We start from the raw sequence: 13336 nt of genomic DNA on the forward strand, positions 1-13336 counted from the left end.
TGAGGACTCATGGAAGTTGCACCATTTTCTTTCCCGGCTCAGCGGTCCTTCTACTCGGAGCTCTGTCGCTGCTATGGGGTGGTCTGGAGGCAAAGCAGTGGAGTGGCTCACCTCAACAGCTGCGCTCCTCGCCATTGCTGAATCATAGTGAACCTGTATCTTTTCCTCGCTAGGCTCTCTAACACCTACTGACATGCTGAAGGCAGAATGCTGACGCCTGGGCCCCAAAGCGCCACCATCCCCACCCTCCATATTGAGAGGCTCCGTTTGGGTGATTTCATGTGGAGAGCAATTGCCATTGTTCCTAAATGCTATATAAAGCTTGTCCTCTAAGGTGGCATGATGGGCAACAAGCAGGTTGCGCAGGTCCTCCCAAAAGCATAAAGGGATCTCCATAATGGGCATTTGACAGCAACCGCTAGATAGGTATAAAGTAAACTATATTTGTTCAGGTATAGGCTGTGTCTTATTGTCAAGAGTGTTTGCAGTGTCTTGTGAAGTAGCACTGCTTCCTAACAACATAGGCAAACTAGTGACCTGCCAGGGGGTGAGTGAGATGTTAGGCCGCAACCTCTGAGTCGTTCCGGTAGGCGAGATATTACCTCTAGCCCAGAGATGAGATAATAGTATGAAAGAGCTGGCTTAGCCGTACATTCTCAGTCCAAATATATATGCGATGAGGTGGAGAAAAGAAGGATTACATACGGATTTGGGCTATGAGTTGAAGGAGCTGAAAATTTTGCGACCTGTCATGGCCGTCGCCCGGAAGTTCCCCCCGACTTCAAATTTATTTAAAGGTAGAGAAACAATGTGGCACAAAATTACAGAATACCAATAGCAAAAGAGTTGTTAGCAGCAAAAAAAATAAATAATAGATTTGTATGCAACTTTAGAGATTACTAGTCATATTTAAAGTTTAAATGTATATACAATTCTACAGACAGTAGGTTAAGAACTGGTCATAACATGACTTTGATAAAGAATGAGGAGAAGAGAATGAAGCTAAAATTAAGATTGGGTACTCACAAAATAAATATAGCACAGATCTGCATTGTTCTATTCATAATAAATTCTAGTAGCAAACATTTTGATTGGTGCATTGGGTAGTTGGAACTATTCTGGATTGCAAATTTCCCTTTTAGCCTATAATATAAGGTCATAGGGGATTAAAAAAAAAGCCAAGACTGATTTGATTCCAGATTGTAAATTCCCACGGGAATAGGGCCCTTAATTCCTCCTATATGTGTTTGTAAAATGTTTATATCATTGTTTTAATTAAATGAATTGTACCAATGGACAGTGGTGCGGAATATGTTGGCAGTATAATAATAATAATAATATTAGCAACATATTCTTAGTTAGGCTCACTTTAACTTGTAACATACCAACCAGTGACTTGTTTTTCTTCAAATAATTGTAATAAAGTCCTATATGTGTTTGAGCCCAAACTTTATTATCTGTATAGTACCAGAGAGAAAAAAAAGAGTGGGATAAAGAGCCAATTAGCAAAAAAATTCATGGCTTCTGATAAGCCAGCCAATCATTAAGATTCTATTTTTTTGTCTAAATAATGACATTCATAATTGGCATAGGTTTAAATTAGTATGAATTCAATATACATTTAAACCCTCTGGAAGTGTTGCTATACTTTAGTAACTCATTTAAAACTAACTATCTGCAACATTTGTTATTCGGATATTAATTTGTCAAATAAATTCTAAATATGGCTATTTTTGGTGTTTGGATATATTAGTGTTAATGTGCAACACACAAAAAGATCTGTGCAAATACAGATCTTTGTATCTTGCACATTAACACTAATTTATCCAGCACAATATATAGATGAATACTGCTACCAGTGGCCATATTTGGAATTTGTTTGACAAACAAATATTGGAATAACAAAATGTGCACTTACCTATTTATTACTGCCTCTAACTGTTATCATCAGGAACACTAAATAGGATGCAAATCTTCAAATATCTAGCACCTCTTTAGCAATATATGTGAAGCAGATTGGGTGCGCCTCTGCTCAAGGCCCTGCACCCCAGTGCCAAACAAATATAGAAAGAATGAAAGCAGTAACACTCCAATTATCCAAGATTTCACCGCTTATTCAACTTTATAAACAAACAGAATTCTTGGATGATTGCAGTGCTCCTGCTTTCATTCTTCTTGTGCTAGATAAAATAAATAGGAATTTTAACCTAGGATAACTTAGTTATGACTGGCCTGCAACCATTACTTCAGGGTTCACTAATCCTAGGGGCCAGTGAGTCACTTGTGCCTTAAAAATAGGCTCTGGCTTCCTATTTTACAGTCTTCAAGACATCTATGGGTGCCTTCTATTTCCCCTTGCTTGCCACCACCTAAAAGTTAGCTTGTGTGGTCTTCCATTATTTAGTTAGTACAAAACAAAAAAAATCTGTCAGCCTTGTAAACTGTCAGATGATTTAACTTTTTTTTGCATCTGTTTTAATGGCTACTGGCCAGCTGAAAAGAATAGTGTAAACTCTGCCATAGTCTCTTATTTAAGATTATTGAAAAAAGTATCAGTATAGAGATTGCACAATGTATATGAAATGATCATGTTTATAAAAGTTAATAGGATTAATTATTATAATGGAATCAGTTTACATGTTAACATAGGATTGAATATTTTAGCTTTCTTCAAGCCTGTTTTTTTTTCTTCTGTTTTTTACAGATAAGATGGGGCCTTAAAAGAAAGGGACATTGACAAATGAAGCAGCAAGTGGTTTATAACCCATTTTCATACAAAGACTCTATCTTCTTTGGTAGCATGTATTTTGATGTTACAGAAACAGCTAGAGTGAGATACCCTGCACCTCATAAAGCTTTGTGTCCAGTTTTCTACTGCACACAATCTATTGGCTGTGGACCTAGCTTTTGATGAGGACCACAGGTTGTCACATGCAAGCCTGCTTCCCGCAATGTATTAAGAAGCATATTAAGCAGTGGTGGAGAGTGTAAGAAGCAGCGGCACTAATGTTTTGGTGCTGAGCAGTCACCACAAACACTTTAGCTTGGGTCCTTCTCTCACGCGATTGGTCATGTGAGAAAAGGGAGCGACATTACACACTCTTCAAAGTATGTAATGATACAAATGGGCATTGGACGGACATAGTCCACTGCTCGTATGCAGTGAAGGCGTTTGACAAGTTGAGAATCTTGTCTGTGTGACTTTTAGTACATGGGGCCCTAAATGCTCACCCATTTTAGTCACTAGTAAAGAGGAGGTGAAAAAAACAAAATTTATGCTTACCTGATAAATTTCTTTCTCTTGTGGTGTATCCAGTCCACGGGTTCATCCATTACTTGTGTGATATTCTCCTTCCCAACAGGAAGTTGCAAGAGGACATTCACAGCAGAGCTGTCTATATAGCTCCTCCCCTAACTGCCACCCCCAGTCATTCGACCGAAGACAAGCAAGAAAAAAGGAGAAACTATAGGGTGCAGTGGTGACTGTAGTTTAAAAATTAAAAACACCTGCCTTAAAGTGACAGGGCGGGCCGTGGACTGGATACACCACAAGAGAAAGACATTTATCGGGTAAGCATAAATTTTGTTTTCTCTTGTAAGGTGTATCCAGTCCACAGGTTCATCCATTACTTGTGGGATACCAATACCAAATCTTTAGGACACGGATGAAGGGAGGGACAAGGCAGGAACTTAAATGGAAGGCACCACTGCCTGCAAGACCTTTATCCCAAAAATAGCATCTGAGGAAGCAAAAGTATCAAATTTGTAGAATTTTGAAAAAGTATGAAGCAAAGACCAAGTCGCCGCCTTACAAATCTGTTCAACAGAGGACTCATTTTTAAAAGCCCATGTGGAAGCTACCGCTCTAGTGGAATGAGCTGTAATTCTTTCAGGAGGCTGCTGGCCAGCAGTCTCATAAGCTAAACGGATTATGCTTCTCAGCCAAAAAGAAAGAGAAGATGCTGAAGCCTTTTGGCTTCTCCTCTGTCCAGAGTAGATGACAAACAATGCAGATATTTGACGAAAATCCTTAGTAGATTGTAAATAAAAGCACGAACCACGTCAAGATTGTGTAATAGACGTTCCTTCTTTGAAGAAGGATTAGGACACATTGACGGAACAACAATCTCCTGATTGATATTCTTATTAGATACCACCTTAGGAAGAAACCCAGGTTTAGTACGCAAAACTACCTTATCTGCATCGAAGATCAGATAAGGGGAATCACACTGTAAGGCAGATAACTCTGAAACTCTTCGAGCCGAAGAGATAGCTACCAAAAACAGAACTTTCCAAGATAAAAGCTTGATATCTATGGAATGCAGAGGTTCAAACAGAACCCCTTGAAGAACTTTAAGAACTAAATTTAAACTCCATGGCGGAGCAACAGGTTTATACACAGGCTTGATTCTAACTAAGGCCTGACAAAACACCTGAACGTCTGGAACATCCACCAGACGCTTGTGCAGAAGAATAGACAGAGCAGAAATCTGTCCCTTTAAGGAACTAGCTGACAATCCCTTCTCCAATCCTTCTTTGAGAAAGGATAATATCCTAGGAATCCTGACTTTACTCCATGAGTAACCCTTGGATTCACACTAAAGAAGATATTTACACCATATCTTATGATAGATTTTCCTGGTGACAGGCTTTCAAGCCTGAATTAAGGTATCAATGACCGACTCGGAGAAACCACGTTTTGATAAAATCAAGTGTTCAATCTCCAAGCAGTCAGACGCAGAGAAATTAGATTTGGATGTTTGAATGGACCTTGGAGTAGAATGTCCTGCCTCAGCGGCAGAGTCCATGGTGGAAAGGATAACATGTCCACCAGATCTGCATACCAAGTCCTGTGTGGTCACGCAGGTGCTATCAAAATCACCAAAGCTCTATCCTGCTTGATCTTGGCAATCAGACGAAGGAGGAGAGGAAATGGTGGGAACACATAAGCCAGCATGAAGGACCAGGGCACTGCTAGAGCATCTATCAGCGCTGCCTGGGGATCCCTTGACCTGGACCCATAACAAGGAAGCTTGGCATTCTGACGAGATGCCATCAGATCCAGTTCTGGTTTTCCCAATAGTTGAATCAGCTGGGCAAATACCTCCAGATGGAGCTCCCACTCCCCCGGATGAAAAGTCTGCCGACTTAGAAAATCCGCCTCCCAGTTCTCTACTCCTGGGATATGGATAGCTGAGAGATGGCAAGAGTGAACCTCTGCCCATAGAATTATCTTTGAAACCTCCAACATTGCCAGGGGGCTTCTTGTTCCCCCCTGATGGTTGATATAGACTACAGTCGTGATATTGTCAGACTGAAATCTGATGAACCTGACCGCATCTAGTTGAGGCCAAGCCTGAAGAGCATTGAATATCGCTCTCAGTTCCAGAATGTTTATCGGAAGGAGGGCTTCCATCTGAGTCCACGAACCCTGAGCCTTCAGGGAGTTCCAGACTGCGCCCCAGCCCAGAAGGCTGGCATCTGTCGTCACTATAGTCCACTCTGGCCTGCGGAAACTCATTCCCCTGGACAGATGGACCCGAGATAACTACCAGAGAAGAGAATCCCTGGTCTCTTGATCCAGATTTAGCAGAGGGAACAAATCTGTGTAGTCCCTATTCCACTGATTGAGCATGCAAAGTTGCAGTGGTCTGAGATGTAGGCGGGCAAACGGAACTATGTCCATTGCCGCTACCATTAGGCCGATTACTTCCATACACTGAGCCACTGACGGCCGAGAAGTGGAATGAAGAGCACGGCAGGAAGTTAGAAGCTTTGATAACCTGACCTCTGTCAGAAAAATTTTCATTTCTACTGAATCTATCAGTGTTCTTAGGAAGGAAACTCTTGTGAGAGGGGAAAGAGAACTCTTTTCTTCGTTCACCTTCCACCCGTGAGACTTCAGAAAGGCCAGAACAATGTCCGTATGGGAGTTGGCGATTTGAAAAGTCGACGCCTGTATCAGAATGTCGTCTAGGTAAGGAGCCACCGCTATGCCCCGTGGCCTTAGAACCGCCAGTAGGGACCCTAGAACCTTCGTAAAGATTCTTGGTGCCGTGGCTAACCCGAAGGGTAGAGCCACAAACTGGTAATGCCTGTCTAAGAAGGTGAACCTGAGGAACTGATGATGATCTCTGTGAATCGGAATGTGGAGATAAGCATCCTTTAAGTCCACGGTAGTCATATATTGACCCTCCTGGATCATAGGGAGGATGGTTCGGATAGTCTCCATCTTGAAGGATAGGACCCTGAGAAATTTGCTTAGGATCTTGAGATCCAAGATTGGTCTGAAAGTTCCCTCTTTTTTTGGAACGATAAACAGATTTGAATAGAAGCCCTGCCCCTGTTCCTCCCTTGGAACTGGGTGGATCACTCCCATAACCAGTAGGTCTTGAACACAACGTAAGAATGCCTCTCTCTTTCTCAGGTTTACAGATAATTGTGAGAGATGAAATCTCCCCTTTGGAGATGAAGCTTTGAAGGCCAGAAGATATCCCTGGGAAACAATATCTAATGCCCAGGGATCCTGGACGTCTCTTGCCCAAGCCTGGGCGAAGAGAGAAAGTCTGCCCCCTACTAGATCCGGTCCCGGATCGGGTCTACTCCTTCATGCTGTGTTAGAGGTGGCAGCAGGTTTTATGGCCTGCTTCCCCTTGTTCCAAGCCTGGTTCGGTCTCCAGACTGGTTTGGACTGGGCAAAATTTCCCTCTTGCTTTGCATTAGAGGAAACTGAAGCTGCGCCACTCTTGAAGTTTCGAAATGAACGAAAATTATTCTGTTTGGTCCTATCCTGAGGAAGGGCGTGACCTTTTCCTCCAGTAATATCAGAAATGATCCCCTTCAGGCCCGGCCCGAATAGGCTCTGTCCTTTGAAGGGGATGTTAAGAAGCTTAGACTTTGCAGTAACGTCTGCTGACCAGAACTTAAGCCATAACACCCTGCGCGCCAGAATGGCAAAACCTGAATTCTTAGCCGTTAGTTTGGTTAGATAAAAAACAGCGTCAGAAATTAAGGAATTAGCTAACTTGAGAGCTTTAATCCTGTCTAAAATATCATCTAACGGGGTCTCCACCTGTAGAGCCTCCTCAATAGACTCGAACCAAAAAGCCGCTGCAGCAGTAACTGGGGCAATGCATGCAAGAGGCTGGAGAATAAAACCTTGATGGATAAAAATTTTCTTAAGGAGACCCTCCAATTTTTTATCCATAGGAGCTAAGAAAGCACAACTGTCCTGGACGGGGATAGTTGTACACTTAGCAAGGGTAGAAACAGCACCCTCCACCTTAGAGACTGTCTGCCACGAGTCCCGTATAGCGACATCTATGGGAAACATCTTTTTAAAAGCAGGAGGTGAGAGAGAACGGAACACCTGGTCTATCCCATTCCTTAGTAATAATTTCCAAGAACCTTTTAGGGACTGGAAAGACATCAGTGTAAACAGGCACTGCAAACTATTTGTCCATTTTACACAATTTCTCTGGAACTACAATGGGGTCACAGTCATCCAGAGTCGCTAAAACCTCCCTGAGCAATAAGCGGAGGTGTTCAAGCTTAAATTTAAAGGCTCTCATTTCAGAATCGGACTGAAGTAACGTCTTCCCTGAATCTGAAATCTCACTCTCAGAAAGCAACTCCCTTGCCGCGGCTTCGGAGCATTGTGAGGGTATATCAGACATAGCTACTAAAGCGTCAGAAAGCTCTGTATTTGTTCTAGCCCCAGAGCTGTGTCGCTTTCCTTGTAACCCTGGCAGTTTGGACAATACCTTTGTGAGGGTATTAGTCATAACTGCCGCCATGTATTGTAAGGTAAACGCATTGGACGCGCTAGATGTACTTGGCGTCACTTGAGCGGGAGTTATAGGTTCTGACACGTGGGGAGAGCTAGATGGCATAACCTCCCTTTTGTCAGTCTGAGAAACCTCTTGTGATAAATCTTTAAATGCCATAATATGGTCTTTATAATTTATAGAAATTTCAGTACATTTGGTACACATTCTAAGAGGGGGTTCCACAATGGCTTCTAAACATATTGAACAAGGAGTTTCCTCTATGTCAGACATGTTTAACAGACTAGTAATGAGACCAGCAAGCTTGGAAAACACTTTAATAAATGTAAAACAGCAATTAAACAAAAACGGTACTGTGCCTTTAAGAGAAAAAAACTATCACATAAACTGCACTAAACTGGGACTAAAGCAGCATTGCACCCACTTGCAAATGGATGATTAACCCTTTAGGCCCCAAACCGGATTTGAAAAATGTTAAAAAGCGTTAATAAACAGTTAAAAACCTTGCCACAGCTCTGCTGTGGCTCCTACCTGCCCTCAAATACGATTTAGGGAAGAAATAAGCCCTCTATAGTGGTCCTCAGATGCCAGAGGACTCCTTTGGGGAAGCTGGATGTCTCAGTCTGAATAAGAACTGCGCATCTAGAGCGTGAAAATAGGCCCCTCCCACCATGCACTTGATGTCAGAGGGCCTTAAGAAAATACTCCTAGGACTATCTGACTAGCCATGTGGAAACTAGGCCCCAAAAAACGATTTATCACCCTCAGAGAAAAAACGTTCTTTCTATATAACATGTAAACGTTTTGACACTAAGAAATATGAGTATTAACATGAATATTACCCTTTTTTGTAAGCATGATCCCAGTCATTGTTAAATCACTGCATCAGGCTTACCTCAATTATACAAGACTCTGTCAGCATTTTCTAGATCTTATCATCTCTCTAGAAATAAATATACTGAACATACCTCAAAGCAGGTAAACTGCAAACCGTTCCCCCAACTGAAGTCTTTCCCATACTCTTCAGTTATGCGTGAGAACAGCAATGGACCTTAGTTACAAACCGCTAAGATCATCAACCTCCAGGCAGATTCTTCTTCTAATTTATGCCTGGGAGTAAAACAGTACTACGCCGGTACCATTTAAAAATAACAAACTCTTGATTGAAGGTAAAAACTACACTAAGTCACCACATATCTCTTATACTTCCTATCTTGTTGAGAGTTGCAAGAGAATGACTGGGGGTGGCAGTTAGGGGAGGAGCTATATAGACAGCTCTGCTGTGGGTGTCCTCTTGCAACTTCCTGTTGGGAAGGAGAATATCCCACAAGTAATGGATGACCCGTGGACTGGATACACCTTACAAGAGAAAATGGTTTATCAAGGGACCCCAAAATTTCAATCTGTGGCCGTGCTTCCTCTACCCAGTTTCCCTGATTGACACCAGTGACTGCCCACCTCCCATAGACTGCCCCTACTCCTCCCATAGCCTCTTACCTCATCTATGGCACATCCAACACGTCCATGTCACATGTAAAACTCCCCCCCTCCAATTGTGCCTTCTCCCATAAAATAACTGAGGGTCACCTCCCACAAGTCACCCTCACCTCCGTCCCAAAAAGCATCCAAAAAATGTTGGGAGGAATGAACGATTAATATACAGATCAATGTCAAGGTTTAAGTTGATTTACTATGTCTGAAATTATACAGTATTATAGCATTATTAAAAACATTTTAGCATTATACTGATCAACAACAAAAAAACATATACAATTTAGATATATTTATGTATATTGCATAATGAATAGTTTCTAACCAATGTTAAACCAATGGTATTTTGTTAACATAACATAAAAGAGCATAGAAATTAGAATTTGAGTATAGTTTAATATCCCTTCAAAATAGCTGGGAAAATGCCTCATAAATGACAACATACACATGATATTTCTGTTGTTAAGAAGAATTTTTTATAGCAGGTGCAAATATTATTTAATATAAAAATCTATATAGCTTATTAGATAGAAAATGTTTTAATTTTTAAACAATTTACACACTAGAAGCATAATCCCATTGAGGATCTTATATTTAAATTTAGAGACATTTAAAAGCAGGAAGATATTATAATAGGTCACATTCTATGATAAAACAAAAGAACAGGAAATATGAGAGAAATGTGCAAGCTTTAAAATATTGAGAATTCTAAGAACTAACCGTCAGATGGTAAATGGCATAATGCAAATTAATCTATGTGGTATTTTACACAAACTTAAATTTCCCCTCAGAAAATACCTATGATATCCTAGGTACCTTTTGTAAAATGATTCAGCATGGATTTGCTTCATGGTGCCACACTTTAAAACTACACTGTTCTACTAAAGATCTATTTGAATGTATAAAAACCACAGAGCCCACATGCACCCTATCAGAATACTGAATATAGCATGAAATACAAATTCCATACACAAGTCATACTTGTGTGGTGATGTCAAGTTTTGCAGAGGGACAAGTTCAATCACTTTATCATATGAAAAAAACAATTTAGGTGTTTCCTGCCTACATACCACATAGAATCTGTAAAGATGCATCAGAGTAGGTTTCTCGTTCACAGCCTTTGCCAATATGATTTGTCTGTAGCTCAATACTGGTCCGGATGGAGGACACTGGTCCATCACAAGTTTCTAGGTGTACACTTGGGAATAAGGCAATACTCCCAGATCCAGGATTGTATTCAATGCGTTTTTCCCAGTCTGAAAAATAAAATTAAAAAATCTTATTTAATCATTTGCATATCATGTTCAACAAAGGTACGAAAGAAAAGACTGATATTAAAACAATTTGTTAATCCCAATTTTATAAAGGTATAATTTTATTTTAAATTTGTTTGTAGTATGCTTTTTTCACTTACTTTTTTAGTTTCCAGATATCATATAATTAGATGTGTTATAAACATGAGTTGTGGTTAACACATATGTAGTAGGAAAAATATAAATGCTAAACGGCAAAGCTTGTTTTATTATTTTTCTCTGGTATAGTTCCTGCTCATTACTAGATTATAAGTGGAGTTCTAATGTATTGCACATTCGTAAATGGGCAAATTTGCCCGCAATGAGCAGTTTTTGGGAGCTAAAGTTGTTGAGTGTGGGCAATGAAAAGTGCCTTTACATAGCGGTCTATTTGGAACTGTGTGTTCCCTGTAAATATATACCTGTAAATTTATATTTATTTGCTTATATACATATATATTTATGTGTTAATATTTGTACATACACACATTAACACATAAATATATATGCACCTGTATATATTCATATACATATATATTTACAATCTGCTGCCCATCAAGGTGCCACTTACCCCCTTCTCTGTGCTCATGGCATGAGAACGAGGTTTGCATTGGAGCTTATGGAAGCGTGCTTTATTGAGCACAGCGCTTCCAAGCAATTGTGCTCTGGTATGTCAAGTGGCCCACAATGCAAATGCGAGCTCGCGTTCTCATTGCGAGCCACTTGAAATACCAGCGCAAAAATTTGTGCACTGGTATTACAAGTGAAGCACAAATATCGCGCTCGCGAAAGAGCCATTTTGCATTCCACTCGTAATCTTGCCCTTGGTTAAATATCTTTTATACAACAGGTTTTGTAAGCAAAGTTATTGCTAACATGCATTTTATATGTATACATTTTTATATTATGCATATTATACACAAATATATAGATATTTATATATTGTGTGTGCAATTATGTCATTTTAGAGGGCTTATTTATTCCTGTTACTCATTCGAAACCATTGGCTTTTAATAAATGTTATTAAATGCTGAATACCAATTGAAATATTTAACCAAAATTCCCTGCTTTATATTGATTTTGAAAACATTTTAATTCAAGGTCCATAATATTTTCTACTGTGTTTATAATAGGCAAATAGCTTTTATATTAGATTATATTTTATGAGACAGCAATAAGCATAGTTGAAAATAAGATCCAGCACCACAAGATATAATCAAAATCAGCATGATCCAAAAACTCCACAATATTTTGTTGTACACTTTTATATATAAAAAAAATGTATTTTAATGTGGGTTTTTTATCCAGAAAAGTAGAAATTATGAACTTCTTTGTTTACATAAGAAATCATCTTAATGACTAATTTAAAAGCAAACTCTACTTGCACTATATTACATTTGCTAATTGCTTTATGTCCACTTCTTGCTTAGCTGCTGACTGAGCGTGGGAGGTAAAATTAGTTTTCATTTTCCTCAGGGAAACCCTTCCTAATCATATTAGAAGTCATTTATCTAGTTGTTCATCAGCTATGGGGTGTATATATTTCATTTTTATTTTCTTTATCTTTGCATTGCAATTTCTGAAGGTCGATTAGTTCCTTAAAGTTCTTTCATTTTTCTATACCGTACTATAGCCCTGTTAATGGTAAAATATATCAAATTATCCGTAAACAAATTAGGATGCTTTACTTAATCTAAGCATCGCACATATCTTTATTTTTAGTATTTTTTTTTCTGCTTTTTTTAATCCAGGGAAATCCAAGTTGTTGTTTTTTTGTTTGTTTTTTTAAATTAAGGGCCATTTTGTAATTTTTTTTAATTTTTTTAATTATACTTGTTGAAAAACAAAACTGCATTCAACAGCTAAAATAAATGTCTGAGGAGCATTTTTTTTGAGCAATATTAGTTCCTTAACACTACAGAGGACAAGAAGACATTAACATTGGAGGAGAAGAGAAGCAATGAATCAATGCAAAGGTAAAGAGAGATGTTGCGCACCAGTTGAGAAGCACAAAAGAGCCAAATGGATTGTTATGGATCTTAGGCTGACCATGAACCCTATTTTAATAATTTCTTTTGTGTTTAGCGACCTGCTGTGATTGGTTAAAGGCAATAGGGCATATATACAAAGGTAAAACAGCAAACAGCATTTAGCTAATGCCTGTGTTACATCCTTAAAGGGACATGAAACCCAAATTTTTATTTTCATGATTCAGAAAGAACATACAATTTTAAACAACTTTCCAGTTTACTTCTATTACCAAATTTGTTTTATTCTCTTGGTATTATTGTTGAAGGAGCAGCAATGCAGTACTGGTTTCTAACTGAACACATGGGTGAGCCAATGACAGTCGGTATATATATGCAGCCACCAATCAGCAGCTAGACCCTAGGTTCTTTGATGCTGCTGAGCTTACCTAGAAAAACCTTTAAGCAAAGGATAACAAGAGATGGAAGTAAATTAAATAAAATAAGTAAATTGGAAAGTTGGTTAAAACTGTAAGCTCTGTCTAAATTATGACTTTACTATCCCTTTAGACAAGCTCACATATGTATGAGCAGGTCTAGAAAACGTTGCTCCTATAATCTCTTCATTCTGATGAAAGGAAAAAGAAAACATTCAGCTAAAAAAATGAAATAAAATGCAGTTCACACCCAGCTTTGGATTCTTCTCTCTGCTGGCAATACTTCTGCTAATTAGTATTGGCAGCAAGGAGAGGGATCCAATTACAACTGAGAGAAAGAACCAATTGTGGCATATCACTAG

General features: G+C 39.2%; 1 protein-coding gene across 1 annotated transcript in view; it reads right to left on the reverse strand.

Moving 5' to 3' along the window:
- Positions 1-13336, reverse strand: part of CLSTN2 (calsyntenin 2) — an 869931-nt gene that overhangs the window by 361112 nt on the left and 495483 nt on the right. Inside the window, exon 6 of the mRNA XM_053711602.1 lies at positions 10349-10534. Within this exon, the coding sequence (XP_053567577.1) occupies positions 10349-10534 (186 nt within the window). The remainder of the gene's footprint in view (positions 1-10348; positions 10535-13336) is intronic.

This window comes from Bombina bombina, chromosome 4 (assembly GCF_027579735.1).
Source record: "Bombina bombina isolate aBomBom1 chromosome 4, aBomBom1.pri, whole genome shotgun sequence".
Taxonomy (NCBI): domain Eukaryota; kingdom Metazoa; phylum Chordata; class Amphibia; order Anura; family Bombinatoridae; genus Bombina; species Bombina bombina.